Source organism: Canis aureus, chromosome 3 (assembly GCF_053574225.1).
Source record: "Canis aureus isolate CA01 chromosome 3, VMU_Caureus_v.1.0, whole genome shotgun sequence".
Classification (NCBI taxonomy): Eukaryota; Metazoa; Chordata; class Mammalia; order Carnivora; family Canidae; genus Canis; species Canis aureus.
In genome coordinates this window covers 43,081,594-43,108,066 of record NC_135613.1, presented here as the reverse complement: position 1 = coordinate 43,108,066, position 26,473 = coordinate 43,081,594, and the positions used below count along the sequence as shown (strand labels likewise).

Sequence of the window (26,473 nt, the reverse complement as noted above, 5' to 3'; positions counted from 1 at the left end):
TATTCCTGAACATTTTGAATGTTAAAGTAATACATTAATAGCCTTTATTGGTGACATAGACTGAAGTTTATTTTAGACTTATTATAAACTATTATATATACACTTAGCCAGGACAATAACTTAATTATGTAGTTTGACTTCAAAATGGATAGCAGCTTGTGGACACATCCGCTATGTATGACCTTTTCTCTAGAGAAAACATTCATCTCTATCAGTAGAGCATCGTTAACATGAGCTAGTCGTTGAGACACATAAAAAGCCTCCGGAGATCAGATTGGATATCACAATTATATTGCTGAAACAGAATTCAACTTGCAAATATAATTATCCTTGGTTGTTAGAATGATCATTTTTCATTTCAAGTCTAATCTGGTCTCTAGGACTTAAAAGTGAGATGAAGAGTCAGAAAGAGGGTTTGGACAATCAGGCCATGCATGACAAAAAGCAACAAAGGCTGGGGTTGGTTAGTACGGACAGGAGAGTATGGAACACTTAAAACTAGCCTTCAGATCTATTAAGGGATACTGTTGAGAAAATGAAAGCCAGCTGTTCTCCATCTTTTATGATGAAAACCTCAAATCAAGTGGGCTTATGCTTTTGCATCTGGGAATCAGATTAGCTAAAAAGAACTCCCTCTTGGAAGGTGAATATTGAATATTCCTTCTGGGATTGAATATTTGGGTAAGATTTAGATCTCACTCTCTGGAGGCAGTGGCTTAAATTTAATTCTGGGACTCCAGAAACAAAACAAAACAAAACAAAACAAAACAAAACAAAACAAAACAAGATAGTTAAATTCTGAGTCTCCTTATATCCTTTGTTAATAAACAAATAAACAGATATGCACAGGATGGGGTCTCCTGTGGTCCCCCACCCCACCCAACAATGCTTGTCATTTACTCTTTAGGGACAACCATGGCTGTAGGCGAGAAGCCAGAAGGCCAAAGTCTCTGTAGGTGGGGGACAGGCCTAGAGCCTTCTGGCTTTCTGCCAGCCCCTAGAGACCTTCTCCTTACCTCAGGTAGGAGGCAAAGCAGCTCCCAGTGGATGCACGATGTCTGGAATTCATTAAACAAAAACCCGAGCTTTACTGTTCTCTCTTTGTACTCATTCTCATCTACAAGAGGATGATGTCTGTGTGGTCCTGCCCAAAGGCAGTGGTGAGGACTGACAAATTTCTCTAGGAGGTTGGTTCTATGATTTCATCAATGTGCATAATGTGTAAGCTCTAGGTTATTTTCCTCTAAGTAAACCTTTCCCAGGACAAACCTTTTCCAGAGCAAACATCTTCCTGGGAAAGGAAAGCAAAAGATTCCTTCTCTTATAAAATGTTCATGGGCCACGCAAGTCTTTAAAAGCATGAGTGCCTGGGTTCCAGTGGACGTCAGTGCACCTGGACTAGAGTATAGAATATGGCAGCTAACTGGCGCCATCTGGAGGGAAAGAGGCATCTGAACCAAAAAGCACAATTTGAAAACCTAACTATAAGGTTCTAGTGACATAAATCTAAACAGTATAGGACATTTTCCAAAAAAATGGAATTTCCTGCTCCTTTTCTCCTGCCTTCTCTAAAAGCACCTGGGCTTATCACAAGGAGGCTAGGACTCATGTTCACACAGGACCTCAAATTTAGACTTGACATCTCTCTCCCATTTAGGCTATGCACTCAGTCATGGGACGTCATTGTAAAGTGTCACTCTCACCACCAGTTGGCACCACCTGTGCCATGTTAATCATATTTGAAATAAATATTGGGATTATATTGTGTCACAAAGTGTCAGCCACTGATAATTTCTTTTTAAAAATATTTAAATTCAATTTGCCAATATATAGTATAAACACCCAGTATTCATCTCATCATGTGCTTCCTTAATGCCTGTCACTCAGTTATCCCATCCCCCGCCCCCCCCCCCTTATGCAACTCTTTGGTCCTCTGAGTTAAGAATCTCTCTGGTTTGTCTTCCTCTCTAATTTTTCATCACTCAGTTTCCCTCCTTCCCTTATGGTCCCCTGCACTATTTCTTACATTCCACATATGAGTGAGACCATATGATAATTGTCTTTCTCCAACTGACTTATTTCACTCAGCATGATACCTTCCAGTTCCGGCCCTCTCCTCTCCCCGTGATGGCGTGTGCTCGTCCGTTGATACCTGTGTACTCCGAAAAGGGGGAATCATCTGGCAAAAATGTTACTTTGCCTGCTGTGTTTAAAGCTCCCATTCAACCCGATATCGTGAATTTTGTTCACACCAACTTGCGCAAAAACAACAGACAGCCATATGCTGTCAGTGAATTAGCAGGTCATCAAACCAGTGCTGAGTCTTGGAGTACTGGCAGAGCCGTGGCTCGAATTCCCAGAGTTCGAGGTAGTGGGACTCACCATTCTGGCCAGGGTGCTTTTGGAAATATGTGTCGTGGAGGCCGCATGTTTGCACCAACCAAAACCTGGCACCATTGGCACTGTAGAGTGAACACAACACAAAAACGATATGCCATCTGCTCTGCCCTGGCTGCCTCAACCTTACCAGCACTGGTCATGTCTAAAGGTCATTGTATTAAGGAAGTTTCTGAACTTCCTTTGGTGGTTGAAGATAAAGTTGAAGGCTACAAGAAGACCAAGGAGGCAGTTTTGCTTCTTTTTTTTGTTTTTGTTTTTTTTTTTTTCAGTTTTGCTTCTTAAGAAACTTAAAGCCTGGAATGATATCAAAAAGGTCTGTGCCTCTCAGCAAATGAGAGCTGGCAAAGGCAAAATGAGAAACCGTTGTTGTATCTAGAGCAGGGGACCCTGCATCATCTACAATGAAGACAATGGTATCATCAAGGCCTTCAGAAACATCCTTGGAATTACTTTACTTAATGTAAGCAAACTGAACATTCTGAAACTTGCTCCTGGTGGGCATGTGGGACGTTTCTGCATTTGGACTGAAAGTGCTTTCCCAAGTTAGACGATCTGTATGGCACTTGGCGTTAGGCTGCCTCCCTCAAGAGTAACACCCTTCCCATGCATAAGATGCTTAATACAGACCTTAGCAGAATCTTGAAAAGCCCAGAGATCCAAAGGGCCCTCCGAGCAGCATGCAAGAAGATTCATCGTAGAGTCCTGAAGAAGAATCCACTGAAGAACCTAAGAATCATGTTGAAGCTAAACCCGTATGCAAAGACCATGCGCCGGAACACCATTCTTCGCCAGGCCAAGAATCACAAACTCTAGATGGATAAGATGGGAGCAGCCTTAGAAGCCAAATCAGATGAGAAGGGGGTTCCAGGCAAGAAGCCCATGGAAGGAAAGAAAGGAAAGAAGGCTGTTGGTGTGAAAAAGCCAAAGAAACCTTTGGTAGGAAAAAGGCTGCGGCTACCAACAAACCAGCAGCAGACAAGAAACCTGCCAAAAAGAAACCTACCATGGAAGAGAAGAAGCCTGCTGCCTAAAAACTTATATTTGTTTATTCTATAAAAGTCAATCATTTTGGACAGCTAATTTTAAATAAAGACCTGATCAAAAAAAAAAAAAAAAAAAAAAAAAACCTTCCAGTTCCAACCACATTGAAGTACATGGTAGGTATTCATCCTTTCTGATGGCTGAGTAATACTCCACATCTTCTTTATCCATTCATCTGTCAAAGGATATTTCAGGTCCTTCCACAGTTTGGCTGTTATGGACATTGTTGCTATGAACATTGGGGTACAGGTGTCCCAGTGTTTCACTACATCAGTATCTATGGGGTAAATACCCAGTAGTGCAATTGCTGGGTCGCAGGGTAGCTCTATTTTTAACTTCTTGAGGAACCTCCACACTGTTTTCCAGATTGGCTGCACCTGCTTGCATTCCCACCAACAGTGCAAGAGGGTTCCCCTTTCTCTGCATCCTTACAAACATTTGTTGTTTTCTGTCTTGTTAATTGTAGCTATTCTCACTGGTGTAAAGAACCACTGATAATTTCCACCAAAATCACCTGGGCATTTCATAAAACTGCAGATGTATTAGGCTTTCTGAAAATGAATTTCTTTCACACTTCATTAGAATTATTACTGGGAGGAAGTAAAACATGTTTTTTATTTTATCCAACATATATATGGCACCATTATGGGTTAGGCACTGTTCTAAGCACTTAACAAATATTAATGTACTGATGTATTAGGTCTTCTCAACAACTCTAGGAACCTAGGTGTCATTATTATCCATCCTTGACTGATTAGGAAACCAAGATGCAGGAAGGTTAAGTAATTCGCCCAAAGTTACATGGCTAGTAAGCATATGACTGATTCAGGCCTTTTTCTTTGTTTGTTTAAAGAAAACACTTCTGGGCAGCCTGGGTGGCTCAGCGGTTTAATGTAGCCTTCTGCCCAGGGCATGATCCTAGAGACCCAGGATCGAGTCCCACATTGGGCTCCCTGCATGGGGCCTGCTTCTCCCTCTGCCAGTGTCTCTGCCGCTGTCTCTCAGAATAAATAAATAAGATCTTTAAAAAAATAAAGAAAACACTTTCATTTTGGCTTTTATGTATTTTTAGTATATTTTTCCTGTTTACATCCAAAAATAGAAAATATGAATATAACTATAGCTGGGTAATGAATGTGGTCTGACATATTAGGAAATGTCCTATTGCTTTGAATAAAGAGAAAGAGCAAAAAGTCACAATAATTAAGAGATACTAAATATTTACTATTTCTTTGCTCTTAAAACTGTAAAAAAAAATAGGTTAAAAACAAAATAATAGGAGTACCTGGATGCCTCAGTTAAGTGGCTGCCTTTGGCTCAGGTCATGATCCCAGGGTCCTGGGATAGAGCCCCACTTTGGGCTCCCTGCTCAGCAGCTTCTCCCTCTCCTTTTGCAGCTTCTCCCTCTCCTTTTGCAGCTCCCCCTATTTGTGCTCTCTCACTCTCTCTGTCAAACAAATAAAATATTTTTTTAAAAAAGCAAAAGAATAGAAAAAGATATACCATGTTAATATTAATCAAAAGAAAACTAGCTTGTCTATATGATAATCAGACAAAGTAAATTTCAAAGTAAAGAAGGTCATTTTATAATGATAAATACACCCATTCATCAAGAAGATTCAATAACTTTAAATGTTTTCAAACCTAACAACAAAGATTCAAAATACATGAAGCAAAAACTGACTGAATTGATGGGAGAAATAGGTTAACCTACAGTTTCAAAGAGGTCAACACATCTCTCTCAATAATTGATAGAACAAGCAGACAGAAAACCAGTGAAGATACAGAAAACTTGAACAATACAATCAACCAGCTTGACCTAATTGACATTAATAGAACTACCCATTCAACAGTAGCAGAATATACATGTTTTTCAAATGTATAAATGTATATGGAATATTTGCTTAGCTAGATTATACTATGAACCATTAAACATGTATCAATAAGTTTAAAAGAATTAAAATCATACATAGCATATTCTCTTTCCACATGGGACTATAGTAGAAATCAACAATAGAAAGATAACTACTGGGCAGTCTGGATGGCTCAATGGTTTAGTGCCGCTGTCAGCCCAAGGCTTGATCCTGGAGACCCAGGATCGAGTCCCACATCGGGCTCCCTGCATGGAGCCTGCTACTCCCTCTGCCTGTCTCTGCCTCTCTCTCTCTGTGTGTCTCTCATGAATAAATAAAATCTTTAAGAAAAAAAATGAAAAGCTCTGGAATAGCTTTAAAAAAAAAGATAACTACTGTGAAAATATATAGAATCAAAAGGAAATTAGATAACATGTGAATCAAAGAAGAATCAAAAAGGAAATTAGAAGCATTTTGAGTTGAATAAAAATTAAAACATAACACATTGTAATTAGTGGCAATCTGCCTGAGTGGTATTTTGAAGGAAACTGGCAGTACTAAATTCTTTTTTTTTTTAAAGTTAGTTAGTTATGACACAGAGAGGCAGAGACACAGGCAGAGGGAGAAGCAGGCTCCCTGTGGGTAGCTCCATGTGGGACTGTATCCCCAGACTCCAGGATCACGCCCTGAGCTGAAGGCAAGTGCTAAACCACTGAACCATCCAGGCATTCCTACTAAATTCTTTTATTAGAAAAGAAGAAAAGTCTCAAAGCTGTGACTTTAGCTTGCATTTTACAAATTAAGGGAGAAAGAAGGTAAATTAAACCCAAAGTAGGCAAAAGACACAAACCAATAAATATTATGGTAGAAATCAGTAAAATAGGAAACAAAAAACAACAAAGAACATAAATCAACCTAAAAGCCCATTCTTTGAAACCAATAAAATTGATAAATGTCTAGCCAGACTCATCAGGAAAAGCAAGAGAATATATAGGTGGTATAACTACAGAATTTATAGATATTAAAAGGATAATAAAGAAATTATTAATTACTTTATGCCAAAAAATTAGACCACTTAAACAAAGTGAACAAATTACTTGAAAGATGTAAACTAGGGGCATCTGGGTGGCTCAGTCAGTTAAGCATCTTCTTTCACCTCAGGTCATGATCCCAGGGTCCTGGGATCAAGCCCTGCATGGGCTCCCTGCTCAGCAGAGAGCCGCCTTCTTCTTCTCCCTCTGCCCCTGCTCATGTGCTCTATCTCTTTCTCACTCTGTCTCTCAAATAAATAAATAAATAAAATCTTTTTTTTTTAGAGATTTAAATTGCCACAGATCACTAAAGAAGAAATAGATAAGCTAAAAACCATAAAGGCATTTAAAATATGGAAAAGTGTAATTTAATGCCATCCTGCAAAGGAAATTCTAGGCCCAAATGGTTACACTGGTAAATTCTACCAAACATATAAAGAGGTAATAATACCAATTCTACAAAAATTCTTCCAGAAAATTATAAAGAGGAGATTTTTCCCAATTCATTCTATAAGGCTACCATTATTCTGATACCAAATCTAGATAAAGACACTAGAAGAAAACTATAGCTGATTTCCTTCATGAACATGGATGTCAAAATTCTAAACAAAATATTAATGAATCTAATTAACAACATATAAAAGGATAATATACAATGAACAAGTTGGTTTTGTCCTAGGAATGCAAAGTTGATTTAATATTAAAAGTAAATAAGTCAATGTAATACGATAAAAATAATTTACCATATTAACAAATAAAGGCAGAAAAATCATATGCTTATTTCAATAGACACAGAAAAAGCATCTGATAAAATCTAACTTCTATTTCTGATGAAAAACTGATAGCAAATTGGGAATGGCAGGAATTTAGTCGGGTAAGGGGTATCTTTGAAAAATATAAGCTAACATTATACTCACTGACAAGACTGATTGCTTTCCTCCTATGTTCAGGAATAAGAAAAAAACGGTGTCCACTTACACCACTTCTTTTCAGTATTGTAATGGGAGTTCTGAACCAGCACACTAAGCAAGAAAAAGAAGTAACATCTAGATTAAAAAGGAGGAAGCAAAACTGTTTTCATTTGAAAATAGCAGATTTCTATGCAGAAAATCTGAGGGAATCTATAAAATAGCTCCTAGAAGTAATAAATGAGATTAACTATGTATCGATATATGACTGATGTGCAGAAATCAGTTGTATTTCAATATTCCAGCAAAGAACAATTGAACATTAAAAAATAATGCTATTGGGACGCCTTGGTGACTCAGTGGTTGAGCGTCTGTCTGCCTTCGGCTCAGGGCATGATCCCAGTCCAGGGATGGTGTCTCACATCGGGCTCCCTGTGAGGAACCTGCTTCTCCCTCTGCCTCTCTCTGTCTCATGAATACAATAAAATAAAATCTTTTTAAAAAGTAATGCTATATACAATAGCACTAAAATTATTAAATACTTAAAGAAAAACCTGGCAAAAGATATTCAACACATGATATTCAAAATTATGAAGTATTGCTAAAAGATATTAAAGAAGGCCCAAATAAATAAAGAATTCATGTGTGGGAAGACTTAATATAGTTAAGACATTACTTCTCTTCAAAGTGAACCATAGATTCAATGCAATCCCAATCAAAATCCCCACACAATTTTTTTGTAGAAATTGATGGGCTGATTCCAAAATTCATATGAAAATGTAAGGGACCTAGAAGAGTAAAAACAATTGAAAAAGAATAACAAAACTAGAAAGCTAACATTATCTTAAGATATAATAAAGCTCTAGTAGTCAAGACAATATGATATTGGTGTAAAGATACACAGATCAGCAAAACAGAGAGCCAAGAAATATATACATACATATATGATCACTGATTTTTGACAAAGGTAGTAAGATTATTCACTGGAGGAAGGATAGTCTTTTCAACAAATGCTGCTGGAACAATTAAATATCCATATGGAAAGACATGAAGGCAGGAAGGGGAGGGAGGAAGGAAGAAGGGGAGGGAGGAAGGAAGAAGGGGAGGGAGCAAGAAAGGGAGGAATAGATGGAGGAAAAAGAAAGGAAGAATGGAGGAAGGAAGGAACAGAGAAAGGAAAGAAGGAAGGAAGGAGGGATGCTGAAAGAGAAACACACACAAACTTTGATCCGTTCCTTTTACATTTTACCATATACAAACATTAACTCAAAATGTATCATAGACATAGATAATATAAAATTGTAAAATTTCTACAAGAAACAATAAAAGAAAAATTTTTAATCTTGGATCAGGCAAGAATTTCTCAGATATACCACCAAAACCACAATCTATACAAGAAAAAAAATTGATAAGTTGGATTTTATCAAAATTAAAAACTTCTATTTTTTGCAAACACTGTTAAGACAATGAAAAGTGGCAGCCTAGTTGCTAGCTTGCAAATTTTGCATCTGTAGGTCATTTATCTGATAAAGGATTTATATCCAGAGTACAGAAAAAAAAATCTCAAAACTTAATAATACAAAAACAACCAGCCCAATAACAAATGGACAAAAGATTTGAACAGATATTTCATCAGAAAAGACAGAAGGATGACAAATAAGCCCATGATAATATGCTCATCATCATAGGCTTCAGGGAATTGAAAATTAAAGTGAGATACCACTACACATCCTTTAGAATGACCAACACTTTAAAGACTGATCATACCAAGTGTTGGCCAGAATGTAAAGAAACTGGAATTCTCATACACCACTGGTGGGAATGTAACATTATAAAATTCCTTTGGAAAACAGTCTGGCAACCTCTTAAAAACTTATGCACCTGGGGCAGCCCTGGTGGCTCAGCAGTTTAGCACCATCTTCAGCCCAGAGCCTGATCCTGGAGACCCCAGATCAGATGAGTCCCACGTTGGGCTCCCTGCATGGACCCTGCTTCACTCTCTGCCTGTGTCTCTGCCGCTCTCTCTCTGTGTCTCTCATGAATAAATAAATAAAATCTTAAAAAAAAATTTATGCACCATATGATCCAGTCATTTCAATTCTAGGTATTTGCCCAAGAGGAAATAAAGCACATGTCCATACAAAGATGTACACACGAATGCTCATATCATCTATATTAATCTTCCATTGTTGCATAATAAATTGCCACAAATTTAACAACTTAACACACATTAAAAAAAAAAAACCAGGGATCCCTGGGTGGCGCAGCGGTTTAGCGCCTGCCTTTGGCCCAGGGCGCGATCCTGGAAGACCCGGGATCGCATCCCACATTGGGCTCCCGGTGCATGGAGCCTGCTTCTCCCTCTGCCTATGTCTCTGCTTCTCTCTCTCTCTGTAACTATCATAAATAAATAAAGATTTAAAAAAAAACCACATTTATTATTTTGTAGTCCAGGTATGGCCTAGCTGGGTACTCAGGATCTCACAAAGCTGAAGTCAAGGCATTGGCCATGCTGCACTCCTTTCTGGGAGTCAGGCCTTTTCCAAACTCACACAGTTACTGAAAGATTCAATTTCTTTTTGTTTTTTTTTTTATAAATTCATTTTTTATTGGTGTTCAAAAGATTCAATTTCTTGCAGTTGCCTACAACTGCAAGGTCCCCCCCTCCCGTTTTTTTTTTTTTTTTTTTTGCTAGTGGTCACGCAGGGGCTGGCGGTCACGCAGGTCACTCTCAGCTCCTAGAGGTTGCAGGCAGTTCCTGGCCATGCAGCCTTTTTTAGAATATGACAGCTTATGTCCTCAAAGCCATCAGAAGAATCTCTGTCTGCTAAGATGGAATCTTAGATAATGTAACATAATGACAGGAGTGACTATCAAATCACCTTTGTCATATTCCATTGGCTAAAAAGAAATCTTAGGTTTTATTCATACTCATGGGGAGGGGATCATACAAGGGATCACATACAGTGATCATACATGATTTACTGTTAGTCATCTGCAGGTGGATCTGCCACACCAGCTTTTATATTTGTAATATCTCAAGTTGGAAATAACTCAAATGCTCATCAAAAGGTGAATGGATAAGCAAATTGTGGTATATTTGTACGGTGGAATACACGGCAATAAAGATAAATGAATCATATATACAAAACACGAATCAATCTCAAAATAATGCTGAGTGAAAGAAACTGGGCAAAACCAAGTATTTACAGTATGATGCCATTTACATAAAAATGTAAAAAATTCACAATAATCTATAATGACAGAGAGCATATCAGTGATTGCCTGGGAATGAGAAGTGAAGGCAGGAAGTGCCACAAAGAGGTATGAGAAAACTTTGAGGAGTGGCAGATTGGTTCACATTCTTAATATTAGTGATAATTACATGAGTGTCAGAACTTACCAAATTGTACCCTTTAAATATTTCAATTTACTGTATGTCAATCATACCTCACTAAGCCTGTTTTTAAAAAGCTAGCATCTTCTTTCAGAATCAACTCTTTCAAGATATTCCTGCTTGTTAATAAAAGCTTCCCTTTTTATTAATTTTGAATTCATCGATGTACAAATTTTTCAAGTTTATTTTTTAACAGCAGATTCTATGACAGTAATACAGGAGCATTTTTTAATTCAGAATTTTAATTATGTACATAAATAGCAACATGAGAACCAGGAGTTCTAATGCTGGACATTATCTCTAGGTGAAAGGATTTCCGATTAGTCCACTGGTAGTATGGCATCACCCAAGATAACAAGAAGCCTGGTATAGTTTTTCCTGAAGAAGAAAGCCAATTTACTACATTCAGTACTGACTTCTCTGCCATTTTTCTGTAGAAAATGCATGGATTTTCCAATGTTTACCTATAACTGATTACAATGGGCAGAGCATGGAGCATTCTACTTATTTCCAGGTGAATTCTTCACATTTCCTGGCTTTTGAAAGTTCTCCTTCCACATATCTTCTACGACTATGTATTATAGGAACATTTGTGTAAGGTGGAGAAATTGTGGCAACTATTGGTATGTGAGTCCTACATTATGAAATATCTCTAAGATGTAGTCTGATTGGATTATACTTTCAAGGTTTTGTGGAAGAGTCAGATGGGCAAACAGAAAATTTCAATATAATATAACTGCATATACATATACACATAGGAAGAGAGAGGAAGAGAGAGAGAGAGAGAGAGAGAGAGAGGCTGAGACTTAGCTCACCCTGGGGTGAGTCTGTGGCACACAGAGAAGGTTTTGTGGAAATCATGAATAGAGTTTTAGGAGGTGAATAGGAGTTTGCCAAGTGAGGAAGGGAAAAGGCATTCCAGACAGAGAAAGTGGCAAAAGCCAAGGTTACATGTGGAGAGGTAAACGGAGTTTGGTAACATTAGACACAATGTGGGAAGTTGTGGTGGATGCGGTTGGAGAGTGTGAGTGAGGGCTGACATGAAGGGCATGATGACCTGGACATTATCTATTAGGCAGAGATTCTCTGAAGAATTTTAGGAAAGTGAATGATGTCATTAAAGAAAAGTATAATCCCATCTGTTGATTAAAAGGGCTTCATAATACAAAGTAATGGTAAGAACAGGAATGAGAAGATGGATTTGAGACATCTAAAAGGTAATATTGCAAGTCTTTTGGTCATAAGACCATAAGACCTTCTGGTGATCAACTGGTCATAAGTGAAGGAGAGAAGTCTATAGCAATCCCCAAGTTTTTATCTTGTGATCATTTCATTAACTGAAAAAGAAACCCAGAGGCAGAAGGTGGAAGCGGAGAAATGAGTTTAAACCAGGCATGTTGGGCGGACTGTGTGCCCTGGGCGGCAGCTGGTCCATGGTCCCAGGGCAGCTGCGGCCCGCTCATAAAAAAATAATAATGAAATAAATAAACCAGGCATGTTGAGTTTCAGATGCATGGGGGACATGGAAGTGAAAATGCTTTTTAAGGCAGGGAGATAAAAGGTCCAAGGATGACAGTATGTGTGGGAGGTAAAACTCTGACAGTGGCAACATTTTCCAAGAAAAATATGTCGAGAAAAGCATTGAGCTGAAACCCAAAAGAGCCTTTTACCAAGGGTCAGAGGCGGAAGGGAAATTCCTATTGAGGACCCAGAATGAATGGCCAGAGGTATTAGTAAAGCTAAGTAAACAAACTATCCTGTTCTATTGATGAATGTCTCTATTTCAAAAATTTGTTCCCTACCCCTCCTTCACCCCTCACCCGCTTTTACCCCCAGGTCTTCTGGTTGCAGGAAAAGAAAGCAACAAACTTCTTTGTCCTGAAAGAAAAGGATTAAATGGAAAGAATAAAATACAACATATGACAGCTGATCTCAAGGAAATATTTTTGGTTGACTGTCATGGGTTTAATTTCTTGGTGATTGCTATATATATCTGTTGACAATCTACATGTTTGTCCCCCTATAAAACCACGAGGGAAGGGTCAGAGGCCCAGCCTCCATCAGTATGACTATCAGCAAAATGCATCTTTTGACTACATTCTATAATTTCACTGAGTTATGGGATGGGCCATTCACAATGGCACTTTTTATTGGGTATAAAAATAACTCTAATTGTTATCAAGTTGGATGGGATCATGAAGCTCTTCACTGTATTTTGACATTGACAAAAGGAGGGGAAAATCCGAAATAGCTGCTAGAATTTTGTGGTTGTGGTTGGGAAGGATAATAAAAATCAGGCACTACATCACTTAGGGCCTTATTGTCTGAACTACCACAGGCAGACTTGAAAACATCTAGCTAGCCAGGGTAGCCCAGACACATATAACAACTTCTTTTTTTTTTCCACAGGAAGCAAAATCCGTTTCCTTAGAAATGAGGGCGAGATCTATTTAACAACTAGATCCAGGGTCAGGCATCTATGTCTCTATATAGATATACATATTCGTATGTACACACATGTGTGGTGTTTGTGGGGAGAGGTGTGTGTGTAGGGAGGTGGGCATCAAAACAAGCCTCTTCAAAGGTGAAGCAATAAACATTAAAAAAGAGAGACAGAAGTGATCGATAATATTGACTATAGCTTAGAGGTCCTGTAAGATACGACTGCTATTGAGTTTTCACAATATAGAAGTCTCTGGTGATCCTAGTGAATTTTAAACAAGTAATATAAGCAGAAGATAGATTTTATCATCTGGAACGCAAATGGGAAGTGAACCAAAGAAATAAAGATGGCAAATGAGGGAAGTGGCGGCGGGGGGCGGCGCCATGGCTGAGGGTTCCGCCGGGAGAGGCACCTGAGGCGGGTTTGTCCCCGCGAGGCGGCTCCCCAAGCCGGGCTGAGGGCCGAGGGCTGAGGGCCGAGGGCTGAGGGGCTGAGGGGCTGAGGGCCGAGGGCTGAGGGGCTGAGGGGCTGAGGGGCTGAGGGGCTGAGGGCCGAGGGCTGAGGGCCGAGGGCTGAGGGCTGAGGGCCGAGGGCCGAGGCCGTCCCCGTCCAGGCGAATGTAAGAACCGACGACGGTGCGCCCGAGAGCGCGGCGAACGAGGGCGACACGGGCCCGGTGGCCAGCGTGGCCCGCCCTCCACACGCCCCGGCGGCCGCGGCGGCCTGGTTCCTCCCGAGCGCCCTCAGCCGGACGGCTCCGGCCCCGCGCGTCGTCGGCCTCTTCTCCCTGCCGCGTTCCCGGAGGAGCCGGAGCCTCAGCCCCTGGAAAGCGACGCCCCCACTGGTTCGTGAGACCCTGTTCCTGGGAGTGCGATCAGAGACTCAGGCCGCCGGGCTTGGCTCCAAATTCCCCCCCCCCCGCCCCCAAAGCGAGCCTCGGATCCTTGGGCGACGGTGACCCCACTTGACCGCTGTCGCCCCCGCCCCCTCGGGAAGCTCTCATGGTTAAGTCGCCCCTTGTCGCGGCACCGAACACCGATGAGCGTTTTCTCCCTACGGTTTCTCAGACCATGCTTGGGCCCGTCCTTTTTTAAAACCAAAGCGGTTTCTAATAGTTGACCTGCAGTTCGGGGCGTGAGAGTCCTGGCCGCTGAACGTCAGCCGTCTGAAGGTAGGGACCTTGGTCTTTGCGACCGACCTCTTGTGTAGTGGGCCAGGCTTTGTGTCGAGTCAGCGTCTGAACTGTTTGGTCAAAGAACTGTTCTAGAACCACTAACCCAGCGTCTTAAAAACTGTTCTAAAACCACTAACGGAATCTCCTTTCTCCTGCAAAAGGACCCAGTGCTGCCTGAGAAATCCAATCAGGATTAATCCAATCCTGAGAAACTGCATCTGAAAAAAAACCCTGCCTATGTATGTCTGCAATATCCGCTTGGACCCCTCGGGTTATTCGGGGATGGAGAGTCTTCAGCACCGTTAACAGTAATGCCGTCAGTTGAGGAGATGGCTTCTTTGCAAAGAAAAAGGCTGCAGGCAAGGATTCTCAGCTCTGAAGAAGAAGAGAAATTGAAAAGAGATCAAGCTTTGGTGTCCGACTGTAAGCAGCAAAAACTGGAAAAAGAGGCTCAGAAGAACTGGGACCTTTTTTACAAAAGAAATAGTACTAACTTCTTCAAAGGTAGACACTGGACCACCCGAGAGTTTGAGGATCTCAGATCACGTAGAGAATTTGAAGATCAAAAATTGACTATACTTGAAGCTGGCTGTTGGGACTGTTTATTCCCATTTTTGGAAGATCAGAATATCTTTGCTTATGCCTGTGATTTTTTTCCAAGAGCAGTTGAATATGTCAAGCAAAATCCTTTATATGACTCAGAAAGACACAAGGTGTTCCAGTGTGATCTAACTAAAGATGACCTTCTGGAACATGTGCCCCCAGAATCTATGGGTGTTGTCATGTTGATATTTGTACTCTCTGCTGTTCACCCTGATAAGATGCACCTTGTCTTACAAAATATTTACCAGGCATTGAAACCAGGCAAAAGTGTCTTGTTTCATGACTCTGGGCTGTATGATCACACCATGCTTAGGTTTAAAGCTGGCAGCAAACTTGGGGAAAACTTTTATGCTAGACAAGATGGAACAAGATCATATTTTTTTACTGATGAATTCCTGGCTCGGCTCTTTACGGACACAGATTACGAAGCAGTGGTGAATGAGGGCAGCCCGGGTGGCTCAGTGGTTTAGCAACACCTTTGGCCCAGGGCCTGATCCTGGACACCCTGGATCAAGTCCCACATCGGGCTCCCTGCATGGAGCCTGCTTCTCCCTCTGCCTGTGTCTCTGCCTGCCTTTCTCTCTCTCTCTCTCTCTCTCATGAATAAATAAAATCTTAAAAAAAAAGAAGTGGTGAATGAGTATGTGTTTTGTGAGACGGTGAACAAAAAAGAAGGCCTGTGTGTGCTAAGGGATTTTCCTTCAGAGCAAATTCCGAAAATGTCCTAAGAACCCAACTCCATGACCATGGGCTGGGCCACAAATCGTGACCTTTCATGAGGTTGACATTTGTGCCTCTGCTTGAAGAGGAAAGTTTAAAGCCACTATTTTGTATATTTTTATATCTCAACTTTTAAAATGAGTATATATAATTTTTATATTAAAAAGTAGCAAGTGAAAAAAAACGATGGCAAATGATAGACTATTGCCAGTAAACGTAACTGAGAAAATATGAATAATATAGCGTTTGTTTTTGTTTTTTAAAGATTTTATTTTTCTCTACACCCAATTTGGGGCTTAAACTTACAACCCTGAGGTCAAGAGTCCCATACTCCACCAACTAAGCCAGCCAGATTTCCCTGAATAACATAGTACTGAGGGAAGTAGGAAGTATAGGGTCAAAGGTGGAGACGTATTTTAAAATAGGAGAGACCTGAGTACAGTTGCAGATTGAGGCAATGCAGCAAAAAGAGAGGGAGAAAATAAAGATACGAGAATATGAGGGGATAAGGTCAGAGAGGAAACAATGTGTTTTCTTGGGAGAAAACAGAAGAGAAACACTGGTGGATGGATGACATCTCATCCCTTAAATATGGAGGAAACATGACACTAAACCAGGCAGATGTAATTAACTGTAAAGATCCTTCTTCTCCTTGGTTAATGTCCAGCCTCTGAAGCTCCCTAGTGCTCTCCTCCTATCCTAGCCTCTTTCTGACTCATTTCCTGCCCCTCCTGCAAAAACTTGCATCCCATAGCCTAACAACTGTGGGTGTAATACCAGTGATTGAAATGCCACAATGAATACCCCTAATTTGGTTAACTTATCTTCAAACAATGAAATAGAGCTCAAAAAATTCAAAGAAACATTCACTGATTTATACTTATATTTTTAATTTGTACTTAAAGTGAAAGCATGAGACCAACTTGAAAAAAATGGAATCCAAGTTCCAAAGTTGCTTTAACAAGTTGAGCTGTGGTTGAGGCTGTTTATTTTTTAAATCCTGGAGCATCAGTCTTAATCTTCTAAAATGTTTGTATTAAGAGTGTTGGTCCAGGTGACCAGGTCTTCCACTTCTTCTTCCCATGACTCACTCTCATTACCACCATCTGGTAAAGCTACACTCTTCCACCTCTCCTTTGTTCTACCAGTCTTCATGACACTATCCATTTCAGTTTGTGTATCAGCAAAAATTTCAACTGTAAGAGGAAATATAAAAGAAATTAACAGACATGGCAGGGAACACAATAAAAAAAGATGCATTCCTGCATTTATACTAGTGCCTAAGATTGTGTAGTGAATGCAAGCAACCTTTACAACTCTCTAAATTGCACATTTTGCAAATATTTTGTCATAAATCATTCTTTCTGTTATGGTCTATCTTTTTATGCTTTGTTAGTTCATTCATTTAACGTGTATTTACTGAGTCCCCACTAAGTGCCAGTAAGCATATGAGGGAAACAGTGTCTGTGAGTGCTTCAGCTGCACAAGAGTGGAATCGTTGGGTCTAAGTGAAAACAGGCTTAGATTTTGACAAAGGAGGGGCAGTTGGCTGAATAGAGAAGGGTAAAGAGGGAAGGTATGAGCAGTCTACACTAAGGACACAGCATCTACTAAGGCACAAAGGTAGAAGAGGACTTGACAGATTTGGAAGTAATCGGAATTGACACATCAGCATTTATGCTGTGCCAGCTGCTGTGCTAAGTAGTCTATTTGGATAATATTATTTAACCTAGATATGATCCTTGTGACAGGCAGGTATTGCTATCCTTATTTTACAGATGAGGAAATTGAGACCAAGCGACCTACAGTAACTTGTCCAAGGACATTTAGCTAATAAGAATTCATCACAGGTTCATCAGATCCCAAATCCCTGTGTTAAACTGGAGAGTTTGGTGGGGTTGGCTAGTTAAACTGAGGCAGGATTAAGGAAGCCTCCTATATCATACAAAGAAGATTCATCTTTTTTCTATAGTCTTGTAAACAGGGAAATAAACTAATTATATTTTAAGGGGAGAATATAGATACCATATCCATATTGCTCAATATTTCTACTCAAAATGGGGAACTTGTTTTCTAGGAATGTTTAACCCTAATTGGTGCTATTTGTTTTGCTACCTCAATGACCTTGTTGCATTTTCCTCCCTTCTGCACAATTACCACCGAATTAATTGCCTACTAAGGGATCCAGGACAAATTCTGTTGTCTCATGCATTCATTTCCCTAATTACCTATCAAATAAACCTTATAATATTCATTGCCTTCTAGTCATGCTATGGACAAGGGTGATGAGTGAATTGTTCTCCTGGTCTCTTTGTTTTGTAGATAGATTTATAGAGAGCTATGAGCTTAGACAATTGCCATTATCCTGGGAGAATCTTGAGGTCTCCAATGATTGAATTTTTAGTTTTCAATTTTAATATTAATTTCTAGCTTTAACTTAAATTTAAATGTAAATTCTGTCTTTCCCTTGAGAAAATCTACTTTATTTTCTATGAACACATCATTGATCAACTAATTCCAGCTCTTTCTAACCATGTGTAGGCTGTTCTGAATTTACATGTTTTTGGGTACAAGAGATGCAGAGCCCAATTCACACCAGTTTAAACAACAGGCAAATGTCTTATCTTACAGAAGAGGAAAGTCAGAGGTAGGGCAGGATTGAATGATCCAGTGACTCAACAATATCATGAAGGACCAGTTCTTTCCACTGCTCTGCTTTCCCATCTTTGGTGGTGTTCTCAACCTTAGAGTCACAGCAAGAGAGCTGCAGCTATTCTAGTATCCACATCAGACATGGCAACATCCAGAGAGAAAAAAAGCAATTTTTCTCTTCAGAGTCTCATTTTTAAGAGTAGGAAAACCTTCTCCTGAAGCCTTTAGCATACTTCCTCTCAGGCAGAATTGTGTCACATACTGCTCCTAAGCTAGTTCCTGGCAAGGGAAATGGGATTACCATGATGGGCTGACACCAGTTGTTGGCCAGGAATAAACGTTGAGAGTCAATCACTTTGACCATTTGCCTTCTAGCTCCTGCTCTGTTAAAAAACAAAACCTAACACACACACACATACACACACACACACACACACACACACACACACACAAAACCCTCCTCAGAACAATAAAAAGAAATTCTGGTTTGAGTAGCTGAGCATAATGTAAAACAAATATAAAAATGTTTCCTTATGACACAGAAAAAATATTATTTTGAACTTCCTTCTTTGAAAAAATTTTAAGTATTATAAATCCCTCCAAGAAACGTTGTATATACTGGTTGGAATCAATACAAAGGTGAGAACTCTGTTACTATGTTAACAAAATAACTTATAAAAGCATAAACACTAATTGCCATATAGTTTGTATGCCTTTCTGGGGATGGATCCTGGAAACTCTGCTTATATATATATATTTTTTTTAACCTGAAAATAATTTAATTGGTAAAGATATTAACATTTGTTCTGACTGATGAGCTCTGATTATTGCCAAATGATTTATTTCCATTCACTTCTGTGTCTGGTTCAGGTAGGAAAACCCTATAGCTAATACAAGAATGAGGAGTTTAATATAGAAAATAGAGATTACACAGGTGTGGGTAGATGTGAGGGAGTGAAGGTCTGGAAGGCTATAGTTGGAGGACTGGAAAAGTAGTCACTACCTACTTTAGCCTGATGTGGGAAAACCAGGATTTCCTGGGGTAGTACAAGGAGCTGTACACATCTCGCCACCCAAAATGGGACAAAAATTAAGAATTGATGGAGATATCTGTGAATCCACCATATCTATAAGTAAGAGTTTGTGGAATTGCATGGAATTTCAGTCTAAGGAAACTATCAATTTCTCAGGAATAAAAACCTCTTCTTTCCTCCCACCTCCTCAATGTCTGGTGAATTTTTCTCAGTAGCAAACTATGGTATGCTAAGCCCCTCTACAAAAGAGGAGCACAGAATTCATTCCTTTTTCAACAGTCATGCCTCCCTTTCATATGCTGTATAAATTCACTATTGCTACATGATAAAGAACCACAAAAAAAAAAAAAAAAAAAGAACCACAAAATCTCAGTGGCATACAACAATAAGCATTTGTTCAGATCACATGTCTGCAGATCTGCCAGAGATTGGCTTATCTGGGCTGGGAATAGCTGGGAAGGTTGTCTGGGGAAGGTCAGCTCTATGGCTCTAATCTTTCTCTGCGACCACACAGGCATGTTCTTGTGACGGTGGCAGAAGTGAAAAAGAGCAAGCCAAATTGCACAAACCCTTCCCAAACTCGGCATACCACACTCACCAATATTCTACTGATCAAAACAAGTCACATGGCAAAATTCAAAGTCAGGGGTCAAGAGAGTACATTTTGCCTGTGGAAATGGAACAGGATAGTGAATATTTATTTAAAAAAAAAAAGATTTATTGGGACAACTGGGTGGCTCAGTGGTTGACCATCTGCCTTTGGCTCAGGTTGTGATCCCAGGGTCCTGGGATCAAGTCTGCATCAGGCTCCCCATGGGGAGCCTAATTCTCCCTCTGCCTATGTCTCTGCCTCTGTGTCTCTCATGAATAAATAAATAAAACCTTTAAAAATATTTATTTATTTTGGGGAGAGGGTGACAGTGGGGTGAGGAACAGAGGGAGAGAGAGAAACTCAAGGAGATAGGGCTCGATCTCACAACCCTCAGATCATGACCTGAGCTGAAATCAAGAGTCAGATGCTTAACTGACTGAGCCACCCAGGGGCCTCACAGATAGTGAATATTTCTGAACAATAATCTAACTTACCATAACCTCTTACATATAGTTTCTCCTCTTGGCAGTAAGATTAGACACTAAATATAGTTTATTCCCTTTTCAAAGATGACAGGTTCAGCATGGAGATCTAATCAGTTTTTAGACATTCTGTAAAGTGTCTCTCTTCCAGCTCACCTTTCATACTTTGTTCACTCATCAAGGGTTTATTTATCTTCTTCCAGGATCAGAGATGATAAAAGCGTAACAACTCTACTTCATTCTAGTATTCATTCACTCATTCATGAGCACTGAATGGCTACTAGATGAAGTGCTGTGCGGTGGCAGATTGAGAGGTAGGCCTCTTTCCTCAGGAGGTCATTTCCTAAGGAGATTGGCAGTAAAGAGACTTGAACATAGCATGTATGGAGGACAAACTCTAAGGTGGCTCATCATGATCCCCACATTCCAGTGTTCACATCTTTATGTAAACTCCTACATTTTAAGTGTGGATGGCACCTATTATTTATAATCAATAAAATATGGCAGAGGTGATGGAATCTCACTCCTATGATTATGTTACATTACATAAGACTCCATTTTGCCATCAGACTTGCCCTAAAGACTCTCCTTGCTGGCTAGATGAGGTAGGAGGCCATGTTGGAAAAGCCCACATGGCAATAAACTGCAGGCAGCCACTAGGACCTAAAGGAGCTCTTTGGCATACAGCTAGAAAGAAGCTGGGGCCTCAGTCCTAAGGACAGAAGAAAATGAATTCCATTAACATCCTTAGTGAGCTTAGAGGCAACCCTTCCCCATGCAAGCCCCCAGATGACACTGCAGCCCAGCTCACACCTTGATCATAGCTTATGGGATGCCAAGCAGAGGATCCAGCTACACCATACCTGGACTCTGGGCGCACAGAAACCGTGAAACAATAAATTTGTGTTTTTTAAGCTATTAAGTGTGTGGTGATTTGTTACATAGAAATAGAAAACTTAGAGGTTCCTGGGTGGCCCAGTTGGTTGGGTCCCGGGAGTCCTGGGATCAAGACCTGCATCAGGCTCCCCATTCTGTGGGAGCCATGAGATGGCATGACAAAAGTGCACTAATAGCCCACAGGGAAAGTTTCCTTGAGAAGGCAATACCTGAGCTGAATCTCAAAGGATGGATGGGTACAAGAAAGGAAAGGAAGAAAGGGTGTTTCAAGTGGGAATATGAAAAAACACAGCACACTTGTCAAATTTTTTTGAAATGAGGAAGGAAAATAGTCATGAGCCACTAGGTCAGTATTGTGTTTAGGGTGAGAGTGCGAGAGTGTGAAGAGATGTCACTGAAAAGGCAGACAGAGATTAGAGCATTAAGGACTTTGCCATGTCAAAGAGTATAAATTTTATCCCAAACGAAATGGAGAACAAAAGATTTTAGACTCAGAAAAACACAAGCAGATGGGAACTGTAGAAAGAAGTCTGACAAAGCATGAACAGGAATTATTGTAATCATCAACTGAACCAAAAGCTCTCTCCCTCTGGTGCAGATGTGAGCATGTTGGGAGCACAGGGATGGCAGAGGGCAGAGAGTTCATGGAAGAAGCACAGTACAGCTGGAAAAGGCAAGTTTCTTGGAGAATGGAATAGAGAAGATTGAGGCTGATAGGTCAGATAAGGAAATCTGAGTGGTACATCAAAACAAGAAGGAGGAAGAGAAGAAGAATCTGAGCCAGGGAAACGCAAGTCAGAGATAAGGCAACAGGGCTCTTGAAAAACCACTGAATAAAAGGCGGCTGCCTGTGCCTGGCATGCCTATGCTGTTGTGTTTGCAGGACAGGTATCAGGGAAATGCAATAACTAAGACTTCTAGTACTTTCCTGTTTACAAAGAATGTTTACATATATGGAGTCACTTAGTCACAAGAATCCCATGTTAGGGCAGAATATTAGAAACAAGTATTTACTGAGCACTTTCTATGTACTCAATACTGGTGAGGATGCAGAAACTGGTGCCTTTCTCATAACTGCATAGGCCTGGTATCTAAACCCAATGCTTTCCCCTCCATAGCTGATTTCTATTATAGGTTACCAATTCTCTTCTTGCTCAAGAAACCCCCTCAACTTATCCCAAATGGTTGTTTTTTTTTTTTTTAAGCTTTTATTTATTTGAGAGAGACAGAGAGAGCAAGAGAGCACAAGCAGAGAGAGTAGCAGAGGAAGAGGGAGAAGCAGGCTCCCCCTGATGCAAGGTTCGATCCCAGGACCCCAGGATCATGGCCTGAGACAAAGGCAGACACTTAAGGGGCTCAGCCACCCAGGTGCCCTCCAAATATTTTTTAAAACATTTTAAAATGTTTTAAAATTTTTTAAATTTTTAAAACATTTAAACAATTTTAAAAAAGATCACCAAAAACAACTCAACCAACATTAGTTCTTTCTTTTCAGCCATATTGCATATATCTCTGAGTCTACAATGATCTTTAGGGATCAGTTTATTTGGAGTTTTTTTTTGTTTTGAATGCTTTTATACACCTTGAAACTTACCCTTAGATTTTCAAATTGTACATTAACTTATTAAAGGGTGGTAAGCTTCAAAATGTAAATAAATGAATTTTTTCAAAGCTTCAATTCCCATGTAAGTAATTTACTGAATTTATTTTGTTAGAAAGAGTTAAAGCAACCTTAAAAGGAGAACACAAGATTAGGTCTCACTGATTTATATTTATCTGAACTTAAAAAGGATTTACATTTATTATTATGACTAATATTCTAGTGCTAAAAACAAAGCAAAACAAATAGGCTGAACTCAATTTACTTGGAGTTGGGCAGAGCTGATTTCTTTCAGTTGGATAATTGGCTTTGGAAAGCCTTCTACTTTCTCTAGCCAGCCCAGCCACAGCAGCAGCATACCTAGAATAAGAAAAAGAAGTCATCTGAACTTCCAAATGAATTCTGGGAAGTGTACATTACTTTTGAGAAAGAGAAGACAAACATATCAAATCAGACAGACAAGCAGAGCAACGGGGTTTGATTGTGCTGACGTTCTGAGTGTTCACTAGTGTGATGGTAAACAGAAATTATTCCAGTATGTTTCCTAGCAGAGTAGTCATTAGAAAAGCAAACAAATGTGGTGTAAGATTAATACCATAAAAGTAATAAAAGCATCAACTGGTAAGGCAAGGCACATTTGTTTCCTAGAGCTGACATAACAAATTTATTCTCTCACAGTCTGGAGGCTGTTTTTTTTTTTAATTTTTAAAAATCATTTATCTTTTTTTATTATTTAAAGATCTTATTTGAGAGAGAGAGAGAGAGAGACAGTGAGAGAGAGAAAGAGAGCATGAGCAGGAGTGAAAGACAGAGGGAGAAGCAGGCTTCCTGTTGAGCCAGGAGCCTGATAGGACCCTGGGATCATGACCTGAGCTGAAGGCAGACACTTAGAAACTAGTGTTAACATTTTCTTCACCTATTGAGATGATCATATGATTCTTCTTTCTTACTCTATTTTACATTGTCCAAATTTTTCAAATATTAAACCAAGGTTACATTCCTGGCATAAACCACACTTGGTCATGTATAATTAATTTATTATATTATTATTACATCTATGTTATTTACTATAATTATATATATGGGATTCAGTTATCTAAGATCTTTGCATCAATGTATATGGGGTATATTTATGTATAATGGATTTTTATTTTCTTTCTTTTTGGTACTGTCTTTGGTTTTGTTATTGAAGTAATGCCGATTTTATTTTGTTTCTTTTTATTAAATTTTTTTAAATTCCCAACTATTTCTTTACTTTAGAGAGAGAGAGAGAAAGAGAGAGAGAGAGTGAAAGAGAAAGCAAGCATGCAGGGGGCAGGGGCAGAGGGAAAGAGTCTCCTAAGCAAACTGTGCTAAGCACGAAGCCTGATGTGGGGCTCAATCTCATAACCCTGAGATCATGACCTGAGCCGAAACCAAAAGTCGGACACTTAATTGTGCCACCCAGGCGCCCCATTTTTTTTAAATTGGATTATTTGGCTTTTTGGTGTTGAGTTGTACAATCTTTTTTATATATATTTTGGATACTAACCCTTTATTGGATTTGTCATTTGCAAATATCTTCTTCTATTCAGTAGGTTGTCTTTTAGTTTTGTTAGTTGTTTCCTTCCTTTTCAGAAGCTTTTTATTTCCATGTAGTCCCAATATTTTTTTACTTTTATTCCCCTTGCCCCAGGAAACATATCTAGAAAAATGCTATGACCATTCAGAGAAATTATTGTCTGTGATCTCTTCTACAATTTTTATGGCTTCAGGTCTCACATTTAGGTTCTTAATCCATTTGGGCTTATTTTTTTGTATGGTGTAAGAAAGTGATCCAGTTTCATACTTTCGCATGTAGCTGTCCAGTTTTCCCACACCATTTGTTGGAGAGATCGCCTTTTTCCCATTGCATATTCTTGCCACTTTTGTCATAGATTAATTGGCCATATAATTGGGGGTTTATTTCTGGGTTCTTTATTCTGTTCCATTGATCTATGCATCTGTTTTTTTTTTAATTTTTAATTTTTAATTTTTAATTTATAATAGTCACACAGAGAGAGAGAGAGAGGCAGAGACATAGGCAGAGGGAGAAGCAGGCTCCATGCACCGGGAGCCCGACGTGGGATTCGATCCCGGGTCTCCAGGATCGTGCCCTGGGCCAAAGGCAGGCACCAAACCCCTGCGCCACCCAGGGATCCCTATGCATCTGTTTTTATGCCTGTACCATACTGTTTTGATTACTATAGCTTTGTAATATATCTTGAAATCTGGGATTGTGATACCTCCAGTTTGGTTCTTCTTTTTCAAGACTGCTTTGGCTCTTTGGAGTCATTTGTGATTCCATACAAATTTTAGGATTATTTGTTCTAGTTCTGTGAAAAATGCTGCTGGTATTTTGATAGGGATTGCAATAAGGAGTAATGTTGACTTTATAACATGTATTGGGAAGTGCCCTATTTTCAAGAAGAATTTCTATATATTGATATTATGTTTTCTTGAATGCCTAGAAAAATTCCCAGCGAAGCCATGTGGGTTTAGCTTTGTCTTTGTATGAAGGCTTTTAACTATCAACTCAATTTCTTTAGTAGACATAAAATTATTCAAATTTTCCATTTCTTTTTAAGAGAATCTTGGTAAATATTGTCTTTTAAGAAATTTGTTCACTTCATCTATGTAGTTGGATCTATTGGCCTGAAAAATGTATTTCACTTTCATTTTGGAGAGAGATTGTCACTGACTATAGAATTATAGGTCAGTAATTTCTTTCAGGAACTCTAAAACTGTCATTATCTTTTGATTGTAAAGTTTCTCACATATAGTTATTGATTGTTCTTATCTTTGGTTACTCTACATGCAGTCTCTGTGTGTATGCGTGTGTGTGTGTGTGTGTTTATCCATCCTTTGCTGTTTTGTTGTTGTTTTTAAGATTTTATTTATTCATTCATAAGAGACACAGGCAGAGGGATGAGCAGGCTCCATGCAGGGAGCCCGATGTGGGACTCAATCCTGGGACTCCGGGACCAGGCCCTGAGCCAAAGGCAGAGGCCCAACCACTGAGCCACCCAGGCGTCCCTATCCTTTGCTGCTTTGAAGATTTTTCTCTTTATCACTGACTTTCAGTGCTTTGATTACGATGTGCCTTGGTATGGTTTCTTTATATTTACGTCTCTTGGGATTCATTGAGTTTCTTAATTTCTAAGTTTATAGCTTTCATCAAACTTGGAAATTTTTAGGCATAATTATTTCTTCATGTATTTTTTTCCTGTCAGTTCCTTTTTGGGATGCCCAATCACATGTAACTTCTACCACTTGATATTGCCATACAGCTCATTGAGGTTTTCTTTTTTTTCCCCAGTCTCTTTTCTCTCCATGCTTATTTTCAAGAGTTTATATTGCTACATTTTTAGTCTCATGGGTCATTTCTTCTATAATATCTAATTTATTGTTCCCAACAGTGTATATTTACATTTTTAAATTTACTTTATCTGTAGATGTTCCAGTTGCATTTTGCATCTCTTCAATTTCTCTTTATTATAATCATGGGTTTTTTTAGATCCTTGAGTACATTTTATAAGATGAATAATAGTTGTTTTAAATGTAGGTCAGTATCTTACAAATCAGTTTGACATATACAAGGATATTTAAGCTTTCCTATGGGTCTAGA

General features: G+C 39.4%; 1 protein-coding gene, 1 long non-coding RNA gene and 2 pseudogenes across 16 annotated transcripts in view; 2 read left to right on the top strand and 2 right to left on the bottom strand.

The window, feature by feature from the left end:
- Positions 1-56: 56 nt before the first annotated feature.
- LOC144310735 (uncharacterized) lies at positions 57-14,342 on the bottom strand. Of its 2 annotated transcripts, XR_013376412.1 has the most exons (7): positions 14,194-14,342; positions 7,243-7,347; positions 4,727-4,888; positions 3,028-3,209; positions 2,383-2,462; positions 1,017-1,058; positions 57-382 (listed from the first exon to the last, which is right to left on the bottom strand). It is a non-coding gene; the product is annotated as an uncharacterized LOC144310735 (long non-coding RNA). The 2 variants fall into 2 exon arrangements; XR_013376413.1 differs by lacking the exon at positions 3,028-3,209.
- Positions 2,093-3,446, top strand: LOC144310734 (large ribosomal subunit protein uL4-like; annotated as a pseudogene).
- LOC144310733 (tRNA N(3)-cytidine methyltransferase METTL6 pseudogene) lies at positions 13,835-15,434 on the top strand (annotated as a pseudogene). Its single transcript, XR_013376411.1, has 2 exons — positions 13,835-14,244; positions 14,409-15,434. The product of XR_013376411.1 is annotated as a tRNA N(3)-cytidine methyltransferase METTL6 pseudogene (transcript).
- A 1,006-nt stretch (positions 15,435-16,440) lies between these two features.
- UBE2U (ubiquitin conjugating enzyme E2 U) overlaps positions 16,441-26,473 on the bottom strand; it is a 49,221-nt gene continuing 39,188 nt past the window's right edge. For 9 of the 13 annotated variants that reach the window (XM_077892126.1, XM_077892127.1, XM_077892128.1 and 6 more), the window contains 3 exons: positions 23,093-23,187; positions 21,144-21,215; positions 16,441-16,766 (listed from right to left, as the gene is read on the bottom strand). In XM_077892126.1, coding sequence (XP_077748252.1) covers positions 16,585-16,766; positions 21,144-21,215; positions 23,093-23,187 — 349 coding nt within the window. In that variant the 3' untranslated portion in view covers positions 16,441-16,584. Of the gene's footprint in view, positions 16,767-19,854; positions 19,925-20,486; positions 20,674-21,143; positions 21,216-23,092; positions 23,188-26,473 lie in introns of all 13 variants that reach the window. The other 4 variants (XM_077892131.1, XM_077892121.1, XR_013376410.1 and 1 more) reach the window with 3 other exon arrangements.